The sequence below is a fragment of the Ctenocephalides felis genome, unplaced genomic scaffold, assembly GCF_003426905.1.
Source record: "Ctenocephalides felis isolate EL2017-DRISC unplaced genomic scaffold, ASM342690v1 CF-g0.4_SCAFFOLD_01886, whole genome shotgun sequence".
In the NCBI taxonomy this organism is placed as follows: Eukaryota; Metazoa; Arthropoda; class Insecta; order Siphonaptera; family Pulicidae; genus Ctenocephalides; species Ctenocephalides felis.
Window position 1 is genome coordinate 54,183,282 of NW_020538040.1, and position 20,710 is coordinate 54,203,991.

The window sequence follows — 20,710 nt, forward strand, 5'->3', positions numbered from 1 at the left end:
AACCAAGTTGAACCTTGATTTTATATACTCATCTATATATGCTTGCGCAGAACAGTTTCAAAGGTTTTTGAATATTTTGGCATACCTTAGAAAAAATGGATGTATGTATAAATTTTTGGGGAGGCAGGTCCAGCGGTTATGGTCTCTCAAAAAAAAAATGAGTTAAAAAATGTTATTTAGGGGTCAAAATTTTATTAAACATATGTACATCAAATTATCAGATATTTTATAGAACTTTTAATAATGTGTACCAATTTTGTGTAAACTTTTTTGGGTTCTGTACCAAGATTTTTAATTTTAATTTATGTATATGGTTCAAACAAATGTCTTCGTCATTTTCGACAGTATGAAATAACCGATTTATAAAATTGATAAATAATTCGGTTCGTACTCGATCGCGTGGCGCTTTTGCAAAAGCAATTTTGCCATTTCGGAGGAATGGAGCGCAAAGGGTGTAACGGTTATGCAATTTTTGAGAAAACGGATCATCCGATTAATTAATCAAAAAATTTTGCTTGAGTAGAAGGTGTGCAAAAAAATACAGAAAATTTAGTAATTTTGAAAGTTTTCAAAAAAATCGATATTTTCAAAAAAATTCAAATTATCGAAATTTTTTTCGACAGTATGAAATAACCGATTTATAAAATTGATAAATAATTCGGTTCGTACTCGATCGCGTGGCGCTTTTGCAAAAGGCAATTTTGCCATTTCGGAGGAATGGAGCGCAAAGGGTGTAAAAACGGTTATGCAATTTTTGAGAAAACGGATCATCCGATTAGATTAATTCAAAAACATTTTGCTTGAGTAGAAGGTGTGCAAAAAAATCAAAAAAATACAGAAAATTTAGTAATTTTGAAAGTTTTCAAAAAAAATCGATATTTTCAAAAAAATTCAAATTATCGAAATTTTTCATAATTGTCAAAAAAAAAACCAAATTTCGAAAAATTTAAAAAAAATTGAATAGATAAATGGGATAACAAAAATTTAAACTGTAGGTGAAATATGAATAAACGGCTGCATAATAACGCTATTTAAAAATTAAAAATATCTAACATCCATATTGAAAAAAATGTTTTTATTCTTGAAATACAGTAAATATTTCTGAGCGTTTGAATCCTGACACAATGCCTACTTATATACCAAAATAGACACATTTTGTTTATGTTTTTTTTTGAAAACTATCTCAAATTTTTGTTTTGAAAGTATTTAAAAATACGATTAATTTTTAAAGTATTTAATAATACAATAAAAATTCTTTTTTTACTTATGATTTTTCTACTGACAAATCTATTGTTTTTAACATTCATAAACTATAAAAAAGAAAATTACGTTGTTTTCTGGGTTCTATCAAAAATTTAAAATTCTGCTGTTCCTGTGCTAAACATAGATAAGTAAACATAGTTCTGGTACTAAACGTGCCTCAGAAAAAGCGACATCGCTAGTGATGCCAGTGTTAATTATCTCACTGGAGGGAAATAATATAATAATCAGGTAACACCAGCATTTTGAAGCGTCATACGCTACGTGTCAGATCTTATGAACACGTCTTGTAGTATTTGTCAGAAATAACAGTTCACATTGCGGTAACTACTTTCTAAAGCTGAAGCAGTTTCAGTTGTTACAGAAATCGTGCTGAAACTTACATATTAGAAACATATATTACAATTTTTACAGTTTTAGTGCAAGTGCAAGTGTATAAATTAAGGTAAATTATGTGTAATGTGAAATTTTATTAGCACAAGTAGGAACAATTTAATAGTATATAATTATATTGTGGCATATGCAATTCAAATAATCTTAAATATATTTGAACTATCATTTTCTTTTTTTATATTACTCATGTTTATGTTGAATTTTTTCTAATTTCAGAAAATGGATCATGTAACAAAATTCATTGAGCCAGGTAGACAATTTGCCAAAGACTCTATTCGGCTTGTAAAACGTTGCACCAAACCTGATCGTAAAGAGTTCCAGAAAATTGCTATAGCCACAGCCATTGGATTCTGCATTATGGGATTTATTGGTTTCTTTGTTAAACTAATACATATTCCAATCAATAATATAATTTGTGGGCTCATAAATATAGAATGAGTGAATGAGTTCTCAAAATATTTATTATCCTTTATGAATTTGTTTGGCAAGTTGTATTTTGTGCCAATTTATTTCAAATTGGTATAAATATTCATTTACAAAACAATTCCAATCTCAGCTGAAATAGACAATGTCAAATTACACATTTAATGGTTAAGATCATCCATAGAAAAATTATATATTCCACATTCTTCATTTAGAATAACAAACATTTGTTACTATGAATTTGTATAAAATAAAAAGTTATATAATTTATTTATTTTCTCAGTATTTTTATTTTCACAAAATTAATAAATTTTGATAATATATATAATTGTCCCTTTGATTGATCTTATATATCTTATGTATGAGTATACAAATACAAGTGATTTATGTCATCATTATTGGTTAATAAACTCTCTCAAACTTAACTTCCAACATTGCATTCCAATATTTTTTAATACTGATCTGCATTATCAAAAATATTAACTAAATATTGCACAATTTATATTGTGAATATACATTATTTTTAGGTTGATTTGCAATACTATAATGTATATTACAGTATATATAATACTTGATGTGTAAGTTGCATTTATATTAAGCAAGTTTTAATCTTAATTCTTATTACCTCAAGGTAAAGCGGTACTTATTCCTAGTTTAGTATTTTAATTTAACAAATGTAAGTCATCAACTACTATATCTAAGCAGCCAAACCCACAACACACCATGCAAGAGTAGTTAGATGTTATATTTAACTATTGTAGCAATATGATGAAAATTATATGCCTAACTGGAGTATTAATATAATTCGAATATAAATCAATCATCATGACAGTAAAAGAATTTCTGTAAATTTTTTTTATATACAATCAAGTTAAATAAAAATTACCATTAAACGTACCATTAAGAATATCCTGACATGGAAATGACATCTTTTACAATTTTCTTCATATAAGTTCAATAAATTCGAGTTGATTATTTATTCAACTGATTGAATATTTAGTCAATTATTTGATATGAATTTTTTTACTATTATTCTTCATATCTTTTTTCTGTTTTCTTTACTTTCTTCTGGTACATCTTCTTAATACTTTTTAATCATCATCATCAACATTGTTAATCTAAATAAAAAATTATTTTTGACAGAAAAATCTGATGTCCCCAAAAAACTAATTGAAATGTGCAGAATAAAATAACTCGTTAAATTTGAAAATAATTGTCAAAAATGTAGAAAAAAATAATTGATAGAAATTGTGGATATATATAAAAAAGCGAATCTATTAAATGCCACTAATCCAAAGACTTAACTAAATAACACAAAGAACAACATTTTTTGATATTATCCTTTTAATTTAATTTTCAACCTAGTTTGTTCGTCAATAATTTAAATCGGCATTTATTGCCACCCTAAGTAAATAAATACACTTTGTGTTGGATCGTTTTGTGCTATTGGGAATGATTAGTTTGATTTAAAGGGTTATTTTTAATTTGGTAAGCAGTTAAAATTATAACAGAATGGCGAAACGAATTGCTGATTGGGATGTTGAAAAATATCGATGCGAATTTGAGCCTGAAAACCATTGGAATTTACGTAAAAAATTTATGGAAGCACATAAAGAGAAATACTCAGAAGAAAGACTTGTGTCTCTAGCTCAATTGTTCATTAATATCGAATGCTTAGGCTGCAGGTATACTTTGTCTGTTGTTTATTTATTGTATTTGATTTAGGTTAAAACCTTTCGTAAAATTATTGTTTGCATGTAATCTATAATCACTATGTATAATCATTGTATTTATTGGTTTTATGTTGATTTAGATTAAAAGCATTCGTAAATTTATTGTATGTGTGTAATCTATAATCACTATGTATAATTTTTGTATTTATTGGTTTTATAGATATCCAGATAAAGCAATGGAGCTTATTGCAGAATTATCAAGGGAAGTAGCCCATGATTTCAGAGAAGAACAAAAGGGAAAATTACAAAGGACGATGGTTGGAGCTTCTGATGTTGCTGAGGCCAGAGCAAAAGGTAGACGATAGATAGTATGAATCCTGAGCTAATGTTCTTTATTTATATATTAATGATTCATAACTGTTCTTATGACAAATGTTATTTTTATACAAAATAAATAGATTAGTATAGTAATTTCAATGATTCATGTACTATTACTATAATATTTCACGAATATGTGATATAGATATGTAGGTATAGTTTATCTAATTTTATCATAAAATCAGTTGTATAGATTAGTTTATTTATTATATATATATATATATATATATATATATATATACATACATACATACAAATCATAAAATTAGCTATGTACGTTTTATTTAATCTACCTTTGTTCAAAGAAATTTGTTGTATTGTCTATTATTTAATTATTTGTATAAACTTTTAATTCATGGTCTATGCTTAACCCTGATTTATGTTTTTATCTGATTAGTGTTTCATTTTCTATATAATACATGAAACTCAATTTTGTTACAACACTTTATGGAAAAAGATATCAAAGAATAAGTTTTCTTACAATTAATATATTGAATTTATAACGCCTCAAATATATATTATCGTAAATGTGTATTTAACTATTTTACCATAATACATTTCATACCAAACAGTAGTCAATGTATTTATTTAAAATAAAAAATTGTGTGTTTGAATTATTTTTGTTTTCATGCAGCATATATGGGTTATATTGCTAGTAAATTTACCTTATATTTAATAAATATTATATTTGATTACGATCTCTTATTCAGTAACGATCAAATTTGAAGACCTTTAGCATAACATAGTTACAAGAATCTTCGAATTTTATAAATTTGTGAAATAAATGTTTTTTATTTTGAAGTCTTCTTAAAAGTTAAATAGTTAAAATAATTAAAAAAATATAAATTAATAAAATAAATATGGATGAATAGTGATATCTTAATATTTCAAACTACATATTATTTTTGTAATAGAGTTCATTCTGGAACAGGTTGTTAGTGGTTCCAAATTATCTAATAAATGCTTCATAAAATTACAAGTGCTTGAATTTTCTTAGGTAATAGCAGGTGCAAATTTATGAAGATATATTTGAATATATATCAGTAATTCAAAAGTAAATTGTATTTTCATATAAATTTGTGATCACCGTTTTCACTGTGTTAGTGTGAGAATAGTATTATGAGGCCATGATTAATTTTATCAATTTTGTTATTGCTGCTTAGTGTTTGAGGTATAAATTGCAATTTTTATTGGGAGTTTAGCCAATATTAAAACTTGTATTTCAGGTGATCATGGTATGAAAACAAAGAATTGTGGATTATCACCAGTTCAATTCGTTTCTGCAAAAAAAGCATATCGTAGTTGCGATTATCAAACCAGAGAAGACGATGAATATGAGTATTTTATGGAAGATTTTGATGCAGAAGTGTTCACTGAGGAAGAAGTGAGCAATGTTCAAGCCTTTGACAATTTATCATTAGACCACGAAAATAGTTTTGATGAACCAATAAATTATAATAATAATATGATGCAAACTATTAGAGAAGAATTTGCTGGTAATGTAGCAGGAAACCACCACATAAGTACAACTTCTAATGATACTGATAATCTGTCAATTTTAAAAATTCTAAATGAGAACCAAGATGATGTTTCAAAGTTACAAGCTGTAGCATCTTGTATGAAACTTATACCAAAATTTGAGTATGAATGCAAATCAAGTGGATCTAGTTCTGTGTAAATAATGTTTAAATACAATATTATGTTTTCAATCTGACGAATGTAATGATCGTTTGTTTTAGGCAATGGCAATGTACATGTCATTTAGGTAATATAACTATGCAGAGCATGGGCAACAATAAAAAGCAAGCGAAGAATATTGCCATTAGCAAAGCTTTAATAGAGCTGAAGAAAAAAATATTAAGCGATACAAGTGTAAGTTTTTCTTACATTTAAAATTATCAATATTTCTTATTGTTGTTAAGGTACTATGTGATTGAAAACATTTCATAATAATATATTTTAAATAGTAATTTGTCTCAAGAGAAACTTGATTCATAATTAGTAAATTTGCAGTTTACCATTTCAGTCCATCAATGCATTTCAACTCTTTATTGAATAGTTTGATTATTTCATATTTTATTATAGGGTTCATTTGGTTGGAATAATGGCAGTGAATGTATGGCAGATGACGACACTTTTGAAATGGAGTATATTGAATCAGAAATTTCTCAAAATGAACCTATACTTGGCAAGACTTCAATGCAAAATACTATTGATAAACATTTTGATTTCAAGAATGAAGAAAGCAATGAGCGGGAAATAAATGAAAATGAACTGGTTAAAATACCAATTATTGCTTCAAAAATTTTACAAGAAGCATTAACAAAAATTGATACAAAACAAGAAGGAGGAGACAAATTACATGAAATAACACAACTTCTTAAAGTGATGTGTAAGTTCGAGTTTGAAACGTCGCTTGATAAAAAGTGAGTTTTTATATTTTAATCATTTTAATTTGCAAAATAAACTTTATTTAAGATGATAATGTAAATATAACATAAGTTAATTGGAGTGCTTTGCATTTTTTGCTTTCAATGAACTTATCTAAATATTTATATAATATTTCTTACAATTTGTTGTACTACAAACTTCTGAAGTAATTGCCTAAAAATAGTATAAAAATTTCATTATATACTTAGTATCTTATAACTGTATTTTATTTCTGTTTAATCAAATTTAATAAAAAATGAATCATACTACACTACATTACTAATTAAAATTATAAGCATATTTTTATTGCTATATTACATAAGTAAGGTCTTAGTACAGAATTTTACTATTGTTTATTTGAATTATGAATCTTGAATTAATTTTAATTCTTTTTTAATAAATTATTTTAGGCAGTGGATATGTCGTTGTTCTTTAAATGGGTTAATTGTACAAGGTGTTGGATCTACAAAGAAATTATCTAAGAGTGGTGCAACAGAACAAGCTTTAATACAATTAAGAAGAAGTGTATTATATAAATTGAATGTGAGTTTATATTCAGATTTTTTATTTTTTACTACTTTTTATAAAATGCACATTGCTTTCTAGATTTGTTCTCAAAATCGATCGATTGAAGAAAATATTCAACCAAATATGATCACATCAAACCAATCGGCTTGTAGTAATCTACTAACTTCTGCTCCTAAAGAAAATAGAAACAAAAGTGACAACCAACATATTAACTTTGTAAATGATTTTGGCACTGATGGTGACACATCTCTTCTTATTGACATTGAATGTACTAGTGAAAGCAAGCTTCAAGAAGCGATAAGTATAATTGATAAAAATGTGGATGAAGTGTCAACTAAATTGCATAAAATCACGCAACTTATTAAAATCTCATATAAATATGAATTTGAGCCAATCAATGATATAAAGTGGTAATTATCATTTAATATAGTAGCATGTTTTAGAATAAAATAAGATAAAGATAAAGAGAGATAAATTTATTTTTTATAGTGAATGGAAGTGTAAATGTTTTCTTGGTGATATTATTATATATGGGGTTGGTCTTACAAAAAAACTAGCCAAAACTGCTTCAGTTGAAATAGCTTTGAATGAACTTCATAGAAGCTTATCAAGTAAACTAAAAGTAAGTTTGATTGTTTTATTTATATTTCTAAGTTGTTGATAATTATTGATTCAAAACGTTTTTCAAAAGTTTTTTGATTAAACATTTTGAGTAGCTTTATTTATGAATCAGTTAAAATGATTTGTGAATTTAATGTTATTGGTTTTTATAAAAAAATTGTATTTCTGCTGTATGTTATTAATAAAATGTTAAATAGTTACTTCTGACTGGAATCAATAAATGATTTTATTGCAGATTCGACCTGATATTATTAATCAAAAACGATTATATTTGAAGCAGATAGAAAAAGTATCTAATAGCAGCAGTATGAAATCTAGACATATTAATAAACATGATAATACTACAAGGTCTAAAAAAATAACTACACCCATGGAGAATTCTCGTATTAACGATCTTCGGAATGCTTTACCATTATTTGATATGTATGGGGAAGAAACTGCAAAATTACAGGAAATTACCCAATGTATTAAATTGCCATATTCTTTTACAGAAGAAGAACCAATAGATAACAAAATGTAACTTAAGATTACCATAGCTTAATATGAATTAGGACTTATAATTGAATCACTATATTTGTTTTCTTATACAGGCCATATGGGTTCCAATGTTTATTGGGTGATATCACTGTGCATGGTGTTGGTTTTACAAGAAGAGAGGCCAAAGATGACACTTTGTCTAAAGCTTTAGTCGAGTTAAAGAAATATATATTAGAAAAATTGAAGGTAAGTTTTTTATGTTCTTTATAAAACTGATACTTTTAATGTTTATATAAATTGACAATACTCTGAGACATTTTATATATTACTATATAACTTTTTTTTTATTATAGATTTATGATCAATTCTTATTTAGATTTTTTTAGTTACGGATTATATATATATATATACACCTAAGTCTGTTTTTACACGGAGATTGGTTCCAGAAGAATCCGTGTAAAAAAAAAACGTGTAAAAAAAGACATTGATCTTATACAAAAATGGGTGATTTGTTCCTAATCTCTAAAACCTATTAAAATTGGTGAAAAACAAGAATTTTTAAGAACAAGAATTAAATTAGTGCTATTCACATTTGCTTTGACCAGTAAAAATTGTTTGTATGCGCTAAAGGGGAATTCACTTAAATCTTTAAGCTAGTGTTTGCAAATTATCGATACTATCGATGGTTTCAGACTTTTTTCTTTCATAAATACTTTTTTGTGATATGAACATACTTCGCAAAAATTTAATTTGACAAAAAAAATTTAGGTACATAAAATTTCAAATCGTGCTAAATGGAATAAATTCGTGTAAAAAATTTAAAAATATTCAATTTTCAAACCGTGTTATATCAAAACCGTGTACAAAAAGACACACACACTTTATTTAGTAATCACAGACGTTTCGAGACCATGGTATGCCTCATCTTCAGTGTAATTTCAAAAACATTTACTTATATATTACACATTCTTTAATATTTTATTTAAATTACATTTAATTTTTGATAATACAAAAAATACCATCTATCACTTGCAAGCTTGACACAGTATTAAAACATGTGAAATATTTTAAACAAATCTTAACAATTCTCTGAAAGTTTTAGCTCTTAATATTAACTTGTAGATAGAGCGCAATTCAATCAAACTTCGTAGTGAAATAGCATGGAAAAAGTTTTGAAAATTGAAAAAAAAAAATTTTATGTATAACTTAGCGACAAATGAATTAAAAGTGAAAATTCGACGTTCTGCAAAATGTATGAAAATTTTTTTATGCTATTCCCATACAAAACTTTCAGAGAATTGTTTTTTATCAATTTGGAACCATTTGAGCCCTTGGGAGCAAGGAAATTCGAAAATTCAATATTAAGGACCAATCTATATATATATATATATATATATATATATATATATATATATATATATAATATATATATATATATATATATATATATATATATATATACATATATGTATATGTGAAGTCTGGATGCATTTATTTGTATATTACAGGAGTTTTATGCGAGCAATAACAGAGAACTTACTAGTAAAGTGAATAGACCTAACACAAATTTGAATAGATCTAGTGAAAAAAATTCAACCCAACCACTTGTATTAATTTTGAGATCAAATAATTTATCGAACTATTGTACAATGTTATTTGAATCGGTTTCATACACTAATGAGAAAATGATTTTTGAATCTAAAAGAACATATGGAAATAAAATGGAAATGCAAGTATTTTATAATATATTATCTTACAACAGTCGGAATATTCAATTTAATAGTTATAAATTTATATTGCAGATCCTTGTATTTAAATAAAGTTTTGATCGAGCAAGCTGTAGCAGATTGCTTAAAAACTGCCAAAGAAATGGCAAGTAAAAAAGCTTTCCATATTTTACAGAAAACTTGTTACACTCTCAAGGTAATTTTAACATAATCTTTATATATTTTAAAATCGCCTGGAACAGTCACTTTTTTGATCTGTCATATATTAGCAGTCAGTGAGATCACTTTTAACATTTCAAACGTGTTCCATATTTAGTTAGGTAATATTAATACATAATAATTTTATAATTGTATGTAACATATGGATTGATATATAAACTGAAATGTTTTTATCTAGTTTTAAATTATATATTTTATAATTGCTATTATATGATAAGCCTAAAAGTTTATAATGAACTTTTTTTGTCAAAATAATCTACAACTGAACAAAAATTTCAAAATTAAATGTTCATTGATAATAATAATTAATTTATAATTTATTACACCTCTTGTATTGTATTGCAAATTCAAATATTTACAAGATGGTGAATAACCATCAAATTATGGATCTAAAACATATACCTAAATAATATTTCAAATTAAGAAAATAATTCTAAAATTTTAGGTGAAACAAGCATTTTATTCAGAAAGGGTAATTGATGTATCAGAAGTATTAGGCTGCACTAATACTGCAACAAAAACAATACAAAATGATAATATTGGGACTAAGCTGTTGAAAATGATGGGATGGTTGGGCGGTGGCTTGGGTAAAGAACAGCAAGGCATTTCGGATCCTATAAAGTATATATTTTTGCTTCATAAAACTTTTGCATCAGAAATCATATTAATTTATTTTTCTTGATATTTACAGTCCTTTCATTCAAAGTGAAAGAAAGGGTTTTGGATATGCTGACAAAAGTGATAATTTTGAAACCAAAATTGAACAAATTTATATAGACTTTATTCAAGAATGTCATGATTTTGATTATGATTTAGTTTTTAGCTCCAAGTTCAATAAAGAACAAAGGGAGCAAATGCATAAGTAAGTGATAATTATATAAAAATTATTTTAAATTAACTGTCTTTTAGTTGTTTAACTTTTGATTATTTTTTGTTCAATTAATTCATGGCTATTATAAACTAGAGATGCATAGCATTGCGCTTTAAGGCAAATTACTGGTACTTCCCTTCATAATTTAAATTTTTTACAAGCTTCGAAAAGAAAGATTAGATTACATTTGAGGATTTTGAATGTTTTTGAACATTTTTGAAAATTTTAAAAACTAGAAAGAAATATTTTTTAAAAGTTAGAAATTTTTTTTCAAACTAAATTGTTTTTGAAAATTATAAAATTTGAAATTTCTTGAAAGTTTTTGTTACTCATTTATATCGGTTGGCTCTTTTTTTAACTCAAGCTTAAATGAACCTTTGAAACTGCTGGAACTGCCTTTGCAAAAATTTAATCAATTCTTCATTTTGTCAATACAAGTTGAATGCTTTTTGAAACATTCAAATCAGATGTTCCGTTCTCTCAAACTTAATTTCCATTCTCTGCACTCTTTGCTCCATATCGCCTGAACCTGTAAATTAAGAGCGCTGGTCCCCTAATATAATTTTGTCAGATTTTATATGAATCATGAAATAATTATACAACCAGCATTATTTTATATGTTTTATATACCGATAATGAATCTGTCTTTTGTACAACTTTTAATCAAGAAATTCTTATCAAATGCTCAATAATTTTTTAAATTTAGAATTCACTTTTATATCTAGGGTGGCTCAAAAATTTGGTTTGAAATCTCATAGTTATGGCAATGGATCTAACAGGCAGATAGTTGTTAGTATCAAGAAGAAACCTTGGGAGATTGTCCAGGAATTACTTAATGGAAAGCAGAGTGTTAAATACGAACTTATTTATCCTAGTTCATAGGAGGTAGGAGGTATGTTCTACTTGTTTCCCAAAATAAGATTTATTTCTTGAATATTTTGTTTTACAAATGTATTGTAATCATACTATGTATTGCAAATGACACTCTATTTATGATTTAAATAAAATAGCAAAATACTTATTTAAAAAGAAATAATTTATTTGTAATAAATAAAATACAAATATAGTTAAAATAAAAGTGCTATCCTTAAGATCTATTACATTGGTTAATATTAAATGTTTGGTTATAATATATACAACCTAAGAATAATGAACAATTTAAATTTGACTGTGTGACAGGACAAGCTTAATGATTACAAGTACTCTATTAATTGTTAAATAGTCCAATAATGTTTTAATGATTTTAATATTCAACTTTATTATCGTATGTGTAAAAAATTTGCAAAGAGGAAAGTTTACTAAAAACTAATAATGACGATTTTCATTTGATATCTTTTAAACGAATTTTTATTTTTTACATCAGTATTTAAAGATTTGTTTGAAAACATTGACAAAAGTAATTCATTATCATATTAAAGACAAAATTATTGATCATATATATACACACACACACACAAACTTTTTCTATTCTGGTGCGGAACAAACGATTCATAATGAAAATTAGAAAATTGGTTTAGTGAAGACAGTCTTTTCCACTGGGAAGTTTATAATATAATGATATTAAACCCTGTCATGGCATTATTATTTGCAAACAATTGGTTGTTTCAACCTTAACTTTGAAAGTTTATAACTAGAAAAAAAATGTCACAATATCTAAAATTTAATAAGCAATAGGAAATATTTAATGGCAAAATCATAATTTGCCTTTTTCTTGCCATTAGCAATAATTTTTTTATACAATATGTAATCACTTTCTTCATATAGTAACATTAAATGAAATATTTTTTTTGTAATACTGTAGTTTATTTAATCTTACATTTTGAAGCATTACCCTAAATTGAAGAATGAAATTGTTGAAACTAAATTAACAAGTGCAGAATGAAATTAAATCTTATTTGAAAGAAGAAAGATTATTAAGTTAAAAATAATAAATTAAAATAGTAAAAATTGAAAATTAATTACATGTTTTAGTACAGTAGAAAGGTACGATTCCCGCACTTTTTGAAGGTGCTTGCGATTGAAATTCGTCATTTGCTTTGCGAATATTATTAATGATTGCCGTAGCTTGATCCCGTGTTTGAATATCTTCAGAACGAGCTAAATCCCGAATATCTTCCATATGTATCTGAAACAAACTCATATTTAAAATGTAAAAACAAATAATTTAGTTTTGTATTTATATTAAGGTTGACGTTTTTTACGTTTTTAGCATTTTTTATCATGTAACTATCTACCAAATACAATCATTTAAGATTATTATACATTGTTAAAATATCCATAATTGTAATATCATCTACTAACCACTTTCAAGATTGTGTTAATATTGAACAATCATTGTATATTATTTTTCTCAAATTATTTTGAGCCTTCACTTCTTTAGGTACATAGTTTCAATAAAATACCTATAAATACATTTTACTATTTAACGGCTTTTGAATTTACAAAAAGATGACTTTGTGAAATATTGTTAATTACAATTTTTGAAAAAAAAAGAAGACGATAGATGGGATTTGTCTTTTCACACATTTTTTTTCAATGAAGTTTTTTCACATTCATAATTTTTGTTTTAGGTTTGATTCCCAAGATGTAACGAAGACTGGTTAATATACTATTTCTCAATTTCAAGAATACAATTATAATATATTTCCGTACATAGTAGATTACTGACTGAAAAACTAAATATGAAGACTACATTGCTAAATGGTTGATCATCCATCCTCTATGGAATACGAAGATATAAAAAAATGCTTATAAATTCAATTTTACCTTAATGGCTAGTCAAATTCTGATCAAAAGACATTTACCTGTGACGTTATTGAATGCATAACTTCAAGTGATGGTATTTGATATGTGACACTTTGCAGGACTCGGAGAGCATTTAATGTGAGATCTGGAGGTGCGGCAGCTCCGAGACAGTCTGTTATTGGTATCAGTGCTCCTGGACTTTGCATTATTGCTTGTCCGGTTTTATTGATGCTGATGTTGTACAGCACCATTATCAATAGCCTAATTACAAATGAAATAATGTTAATCTGTTTCATATCTGTTGCCATATTTATTTAATATTCTAATATTAAGCATTCATCTTTATAGCATCTTTATTAGATTAGCCAAAAAAAAATTAATTTTGAGAAATTGGACATATTAAATTATTGATATTGAAAATAAAAATACTTTGGTCATGAACATTGTGATAATAAAATAAGGAATTTAGTATTTACAGATATATATATATATATTTATTTTTATTTTCCAAAGTACTTTTATTTTTATAATCTTTATATGTTAATGTTATAATGTAACTTGGATGGAAGCAGCATTTTCTGTAAATCAGTTTACAACTTTTTTATTATTTGATATACAGTTTATGTAATAATGTTAGCAATTGCATGTGATCTACACAATTAAATACATTCTTTTTTTTTAATTTTTAATGATTTTGTTTGATTACGTATATGATGTTTATTTGAAACTTGTTTTATTCATCATTTTAGTGGAATATTAAATATGATTTAGATGGTTTACGATATCATAACTATTTTTATTGCACAATTGGAAGATTATTACTAATAAACCTAAACCAAAGTGATTGGCCGGCTTTCCCAAAAACAAATAGGGTCATGTGTAAGATCATTCAAATGCGATAATCTGTTCTTTCGTAAAAGACCCAAAGTTTTGCAAAGCATTTAGTTGAGAGTAAGCTTGCTTAAGAAAACCATCTTCTGCTTTTATACAGTGAATAAGATTTTAACTAAATTATATTATTATACAGAATTATCCCTGTGAAGTTCAATATTTAGAAAACAATTTAACATATGAAACAAATACCTAAGGTGTAATAAAAGTGTAGATATATTAAACAATAATTAAATTTATATAACCTTTTAAGTTCTCTTCCGCTAGGTAACGGGACGGCTGGTATAGCTTTTAAAATAGCTTGTATTAAGGTCAATCCATTTGGACTGGCGCATAGGAATTCTCTTCCCTGAGGTACAGCGGCTATATTAGTGATCACTCCGCACATGGATAAAAGAAACTGTCGCTCGTCTGACTCTGGACCAGGCATGGACCCTTTGTACGTTTCGAGAAATGATGCTAAGGTACCCTCAACAATGCAGAAAAAATCACCTACTTTGTTCTGAAATCAGTTGAAATAATCGTCAAAATGTTAAATCATATGCTATAACATTTTGTTTGCTCAAAGATATTGAGGTTTTGCAACACAAAGTATATATATATATATATATATATATATATATATATATATTAATGTAGTAATTATTAAAGCCAATATATCGCTTTTCTTTTAATATTTTTTTTATTACCCCTGCAAGCATTTTTTCGACTACTATTGCCACTTGTGAAGCTTTCCATACCAATTGTCCTAAAACGGCTCCTAGTGATGCGCAAAAAGAGCTCTGGTGCGATAATTGTCTAGAAAATAATACATTATATTTATTATAGTAAATAAACTGCATTGATTAATTATCTTTAATTACTTGAAATATGCTTGAATTCAAATTCTTTTAATACTCGTTTGAAAATGCTGTTTCAATTTTTAAGAATATAAAATTTTAGTTACTATTTAGGTGTCTGGTTGATTGGTAATTCAGAATAATTGCATGTTATTTTAACTGTGTAATAAAATAATAAAAACAATCTGTTACAATCTCTCACGAATAACATAGATGAAATATGTACAAAGTAACGTCGAAATGAATCATATCCAAAAATGTCTTGGTATAAAATATGGCTAATTAAAAAGCAAATTATAATTTGAAATGTACCTTCTTAGTTTGTACATTTCGGCCTGCATACGGCCCATGTGTTCCTGCTGGGCTTGCCACTCATCTTGAAGATTTTCTATGCGTGCCTGCAGGCAACTTAAGTCGTCTGTCATGACTGAATAAATCAAAGTAGATGTAAGTAGCATTTTGCCTTAAGGAAACTTGCATTAACTTCTCGAACATTAACGCAAACATAATAAACTTAATCAATAAAAATTGAGATTCAGCTATTTATAAAAGGTTTAAATGCTATTTAGAAAGTTAAATTTTCGCTTTCACTAAATATAGATCAATAATGCGTATTTCAATTAAAAAAGCGATTCACTACATATATGTGAATGTATTTCTAATTATTTCTTTCATAAACATTTAATATTTTCTTTTATAAACTCAATATTATTTCTTATATATTAGGAATGCTAATCATAATAAAATAAATAAAAAATTATCAAAAATATTGTTTGTATATTTTGCGATAAAGAGCCAAGAGCCAATAATAGCTCTTTATTTGGAAATGCTTAGATTGAATATATAGTTGACTTTATTGTATTGATACAACACATGCGTGTAACCATTTAATGGTTTATATTAAATTATTATATATACAATAACGAAATCAATTTTTCATATCATATTATGTAAACTAAACACTTCCAAAGACAGACCCATCGCGATAAATCGCATAAAACAAAAAGCATTAACAATGCTGACGCTGAGAGGCGGCGGCGGCGCCTTTGATTGTAACTATTTGGTTTTCGGCCGAGTATTAAAAAAGGTGCCGAATATGCCGAATACCGAATATTCGGTGCGAGCCTATTAATTACTGATCGTATATTATATTGGTATAATTTTAGATTTTTTGGAATTAATAGTATATATGTATACTATTACAATAATATATTATTGTGTATAAATAAATGTAATTTTAGCAAGTGAAAATAAAATACGAAAGTTTTTTACCTTTTCTATCTGACGCGTAATTTTCGATAATTGAGCGAAAATTTTCTCTAGCAATTTCTAAGTTGTTGCTAATCTGTGTTAACTCGCGACATTGGTTCAACTGATGCGCATCTTGGTCACAATTTCCATCGGCAGGACGACGGCTCAGGTATTCATTACGGTTTCGAAAAAACGCTCTACTGACTTTTTTTTATCCTCCTTTAATTTGTAAAATTTCAAATAAGATATACTAATACTTGAATCTGATTAATTTCGGTTAAAATTTATACTTAAATCAATGATTCTGAAACGTTTAATTTTGAAAAAATTCCCATATGACAATTATTAATTTTATAACCCCGGTGAATTGCGAATATGTTTTTTATAGAATTCATTTATTTTCCGGGTAATGCTATTAAAGTTTTAGAGAAAATAGTCGAACCTTGTCATTGATTGCTACTCGAGTCGGTGATTTGAGCGAGGTTTCATTACAATCCATGTTAATTAACAACTTTATCTTTTAGTAATTAAATTAATTAAAAATTTAACTTTTATATTATTTTTGAAAAATACGTGTGACATCGGTATTTCTACTGAAGTTAGTTGTATATTATCATATCTGATTGAACACCAACATTATAAATAAAATTTCGAATTTCATACTGCATTTTCATTATGATAAACTGTTGCCGTTTTTGCAATACTATTAAAAACTGCTACATTGGTTTATTTTAACGTTGATAATACTTCTCTGTTCTACTTAAAAAGCATTGAATTTGATGTGCTAATTTGCTGAATATTAGTTTCATTTCATTTTCGGAAAAGCTTGATTTCTATAAGCTACAATGCATTGAAAGAATCAGATACTCGGATAGTAATGTCGATATTTTAAAATCTTCATTTAAGGGTCTAGAATTTTAAAAAAATCTAAAATTTTGATATTTTCGAAGTTGAACTATTCAAGATTTTTTTTAAATTTAAATTATTTTTAGAGATATAGCTTTCCTGTTTTCTTCCTTTGCATAATTCAAACGCGTTTTTTTTTAAACTATGCCACAAGTTGTCAATTTCTACTGGACCAATTTACTTGAATTTTTTAACTCAAATTCATATTTTTAAAATAGTCGAGGGTATTAAAAAAGTTGCAATTTTTAACTTCCCGTAGGGTAGTTACAGTAATGAGCCGAAAAGCGAAAATAAATTTTTTGCATATCTTCACGTTTTGAAGGTTTCTGAACATTTTGGCATACCTTAGAAAAAATAGAAGTGTGTGTGTGTGTTTTGTGTGTCCGCATTTTTTCGTTCACGTTTTCGGGCGCACGAATCAACCGATTTGAATGGTTCAAAAAGCATTCGATTTCTATTCATAGGGAGATGTGCTAATTAGTTTTTGGAAAAGGTAGGTCCGGCCGTTACAGAGATACGGAGCAAAGAGTGCAGAAAATAGAAATCGAGGTTTTGAGAGAACCGATTATCCGATTTGAATGATCCAAAAAACATTCAATTTGTAATGATTGGGAGAAGTTGTGTTTAATTTTTGGCAAAGGCAAGTCCAGCCGTTTTGGAGATACCGAGATAATTGTGAAAAAATTGCAGTTTTTGAGAGAACTTAGCATCCTATGATTCAAAAAACTTTCTGCTTGTTTTGACATATAATTGCTTTTAGAAAAAAATGTATTTCAATTTTTTTTTTCAAAATTTCTTTTTAGATTTTTTTTTGTATATCGAAAATATTTTAGATTTTAATTTTATTTTGGCTAAGGTTCTAAAGCTCACTTATATACTTTAAATAAATAATTTTAACTTTGCAATTCAGTTTATATAATTTTTATAACTATTAGACAATGTTATAGAATTTATAATAATCTATTTCAAAACATTTAATATTTCTCGAACATTTCGTTACGGTACGGAAAGTTCCAGCAATTTGCCTTAAGGCACGATGCCATACGCAACTAGTTTTTATTCAGACAGCCGTGTGATATTTGTGTGGAAAAACACTTTTTAACTTGCGCTTAGTTCATACGATTGCGACATTATTCTACAGTAGATTAATATTATATAATATTTATTATAGAAAGCTATCCTTTTCAGGTTCTGCGAGTTTGGGAGAAACTGACCTGAGAAATTGCATTAATTATTACACACTTTGAATCGAGGAATACTGTTGAAGACACAATAATAGGTATTTGTGGCTGTAGCGGTTCTTTTCCATATAACGAAACGTGTGAAATTTGGTATGTATAAGAATTAGAATTTATGTATATATAAATTCTAATTTATCTTGAATAATTTAGATTTACTTATTTTTAAATTATAACTGGCTTTACAAAATCTTTCAATACTTAGAAACAGTTATCCTCATTGTCCCAGAAATATATTAATTTTGCAATTTTAACACAATTTATATCAATGTTTCTACAGAATTGTCTTAAAATATCTTTTTATCATTTTTTCTTCGTATTATATATAATGAGCAGTAGATATATTATCATTTTCCGAAATTACATAATGTTTTTAGAAGAAAATTCAATAATGCCTAGATTAGTCAGAATTTTACATACGCGTTCAAAATTCTAGACTGATGTTTATTTATCTTATTTAGTTATTATTAATTTTTTACATGAATTCTCTGAATGATCTTTTGAACTTTTGTGTTGATGATATTATGATAGTATTTGAAATCATAATATATGCATTTATGCGTTGAGCCACAATTTATATGTTAGCAAAATTTTAAATTTATTTTAGCTATTACAATTTATAGAATATATATATTTCGGAGTCCTTCCATATTTCCGTCGTTAAATACGATAAATATTTTTTAGATCATACAACCGTATAATTTATATTTTGCTTATTTGTTATAATTATATAAACTACTATATATTGAGCTCAAAAACTGGAAAACGTTAAATTATTTTGAAGTATATTCAAAAAGGTTTGCTAAGCCGTTTCTGAGTTATTAAGAAAATATATCAAAATTATATAACTAGATTTTTTATCAAATATTTTAAGCATCAAATCAATGTTTCCTCAATAAAATTTTTTATTATATCCGTTCGTACGGGAATTTGATGTAACATATTTTTTATGGCGATTAGAAAACAATATAATATAAATCAGTTGGCTAAAGGCGGAGTCAGACAATGTTTTATTGATGTAACGCCAGATTTTCAAACTTAACTAATATCTATATCATATAAACATTGAAATCATATATATATATATATATATATATATATATATATGTATATATAGGGCCGGTCCTACCTTGAGTGAAATGCATGCAAAAAATGCGGACGCACGCCTTAGGGGGCGCCAAAAACGAGATTAGGATATGGAATTTATAATATAGTTTTTTCAATATTATTCAAGAAATATATACTTTCCTTAATCTTTTACTAACACTTTTACTATGGACAATATTTTTAAAATACGTTAAAAATTTCACTTTAAAACAACAAATGGGAAAGTAAAGATGCTTACATACAATTCGTCTCTTACGATATCAATCAGGAGAAGTTTACAATGTAGTTTTTGGATATTTTAAATAATGAAAAATTAAATTAAAATAATCCAACATGAAGTACCATTTTTGTATAATTTTAATGATGAACTGTTAAAACAGTTAAAATAATAGGAGAGGAGGGGGCGCTAGAAAAATAATAGCATGCGGGCGCTGAGGACCTCAGGACCGGCCCTGTATATATATATATATATAGTTAAGTTTAAATACCAAGCGTTACACTAACAATAAGAAAAAAAGAATGTTTTAGAAATTCATTCGGCTAATATACTAGCCTTCATTTAGTGAATTATAAAATTATTACTATTTCTTGGTATCCTTATTATATTGCAAAAAAGAAAAACACTATTACTTCATGAAACGTATAGATTTCAAATAAATTTCTTAAACATTCATATATTTTTTATTGATCTTATTCATAAAATCTCATTTGATTTAACTTAAGTTAATTATGC

General features: G+C 26.5%; 5 protein-coding genes across 7 annotated transcripts in view; 3 read left to right on the forward strand and 2 right to left on the reverse strand.

The window, feature by feature from the left end:
• The first annotated feature begins 1,530 nt into the window (after positions 1 to 1,530).
• On the forward strand, positions 1,531 to 2,241 carry LOC113377962 (protein transport protein Sec61 subunit gamma). Its single transcript, XM_026618435.1, has 2 exons — positions 1,531 to 1,705; positions 1,870 to 2,241. Exon 2 carries the CDS (start codon positions 1,873 to 1,875, stop codon positions 2,089 to 2,091), a length of 219 nt encoding a protein of 72 aa, XP_026474220.1. The 5' UTR covers positions 1,531 to 1,705; positions 1,870 to 1,872; the 3' UTR covers positions 2,092 to 2,241.
• A 1,264-nt stretch (positions 2,242 to 3,505) lies between these two features.
• Positions 3,506 to 13,993, forward strand: LOC113377082. 3 transcript variants are annotated; one of them, XR_003367085.1, is made up of 17 exons: positions 3,506 to 3,761; positions 3,970 to 4,103; positions 5,354 to 5,801; positions 5,867 to 5,999; positions 6,213 to 6,553; positions 6,968 to 7,100; positions 7,164 to 7,495; positions 7,575 to 7,707; positions 7,942 to 8,222; positions 8,297 to 8,429; positions 9,692 to 9,912; positions 9,986 to 10,106; positions 10,575 to 10,750; positions 10,821 to 10,991; positions 11,726 to 11,892; positions 13,571 to 13,806; positions 13,865 to 13,993. XR_003367085.1 is itself a non-coding variant. In XM_026617270.1 (16 exons), exons 1-15 carry the CDS (start codon positions 3,589 to 3,591, stop codon positions 11,880 to 11,882), a joined length of 3,087 nt encoding a protein of 1,028 aa, XP_026473055.1. In that variant the 5' UTR covers positions 3,506 to 3,588; the 3' UTR covers positions 11,883 to 11,892; positions 13,865 to 13,993. The 3 variants fall into 3 exon arrangements, 2 of the variants coding, with proteins under 2 accessions (XP_026473055.1, XP_026473054.1); XM_026617270.1 differs by lacking the exon at positions 13,571 to 13,806; XM_026617269.1 differs by lacking the exon at positions 13,865 to 13,993 and having other exon boundaries at positions 13,571 to 13,814.
• LOC113375099 lies at positions 12,955 to 14,053 on the reverse strand. The gene is made up of 2 exons (XM_026615047.1): positions 13,805 to 14,053; positions 12,955 to 13,125 (listed from the first exon to the last, which is right to left on the reverse strand). The coding sequence occupies exons 1-2, from the start codon at positions 14,051 to 14,053 to the stop codon at positions 12,955 to 12,957; spliced, it is 420 nt and encodes a 139-aa protein (XP_026470832.1).
• Positions 14,054 to 14,764: 711 nt separating this feature from the next.
• On the reverse strand, positions 14,765 to 15,900 carry LOC113375100 (heat shock factor 2-binding protein-like). The gene is made up of 4 exons (XM_026615048.1): positions 15,788 to 15,900; positions 15,328 to 15,434; positions 14,882 to 15,146; positions 14,765 to 14,828 (listed from the first exon to the last, which is right to left on the reverse strand). The coding sequence occupies exons 1-4, from the start codon at positions 15,898 to 15,900 to the stop codon at positions 14,765 to 14,767; spliced, it is 549 nt and encodes a 182-aa protein (XP_026470833.1).
• A 2,957-nt stretch (positions 15,901 to 18,857) lies between these two features.
• The window catches only part of LOC113378688 (gelsolin), a 30,309-nt gene continuing 28,456 nt past the window's right edge, over positions 18,858 to 20,710 (forward strand). Inside the window, exon 1 of the mRNA XM_026619244.1 lies at positions 18,858 to 18,963. The gene's annotated coding sequence lies outside the window, so the exon portion shown is untranslated. The remainder of the gene's footprint in view (positions 18,964 to 20,710) is intronic.

Coding starts and splice junctions, on each gene's coding strand:
- LOC113375099 (XM_026615047.1), bottom strand. CDS start 14,053: ATGGCAACAGATATGAAACAGATTAACATTATTTCATTTGTAATTAGG. Junction 13,126..13,804: donor TGCATTCAATAACGTCACAG/GTAAATGTCTTT, acceptor AGTTTGTTTCAG/ATACATATGGAAGATATTCG.
- LOC113377082 (XM_026617270.1), top strand. CDS start 3,589: ATGGCGAAACGAATTGCTGATTGGGATGTTGAAAAATATCGATGCGAA. Junction 3,762..3,969: donor ATCGAATGCTTAGGCTGCAG/GTATACTTTGTC, acceptor TTGGTTTTATAG/ATATCCAGATAAAGCAATGG. Junction 7,101..7,163: donor GTGTATTATATAAATTGAAT/GTGAGTTTATAT, acceptor ATTGCTTTCTAG/ATTTGTTCTCAAAATCGATC.
- LOC113375100 (XM_026615048.1), bottom strand. CDS start 15,900: ATGACAGACGACTTAAGTTGCCTGCAGGCACGCATAGAAAATCTTCAA. Junction 15,435..15,787: donor GAAATGTACAAACTAAGAAG/GTACATTTCAAA, acceptor ATTATTTTCTAG/ACAATTATCGCACCAGAGCT. Junction 14,829..14,881: donor AGCGGAAGAGAACTTAAAAG/GTTATATAAATT, acceptor ATTACACCTTAG/GTATTTGTTTCATATGTTAA.
- LOC113377962 (XM_026618435.1), top strand. CDS start 1,873: ATGGATCATGTAACAAAATTCATTGAGCCAGGTAGACAATTTGCCAAA.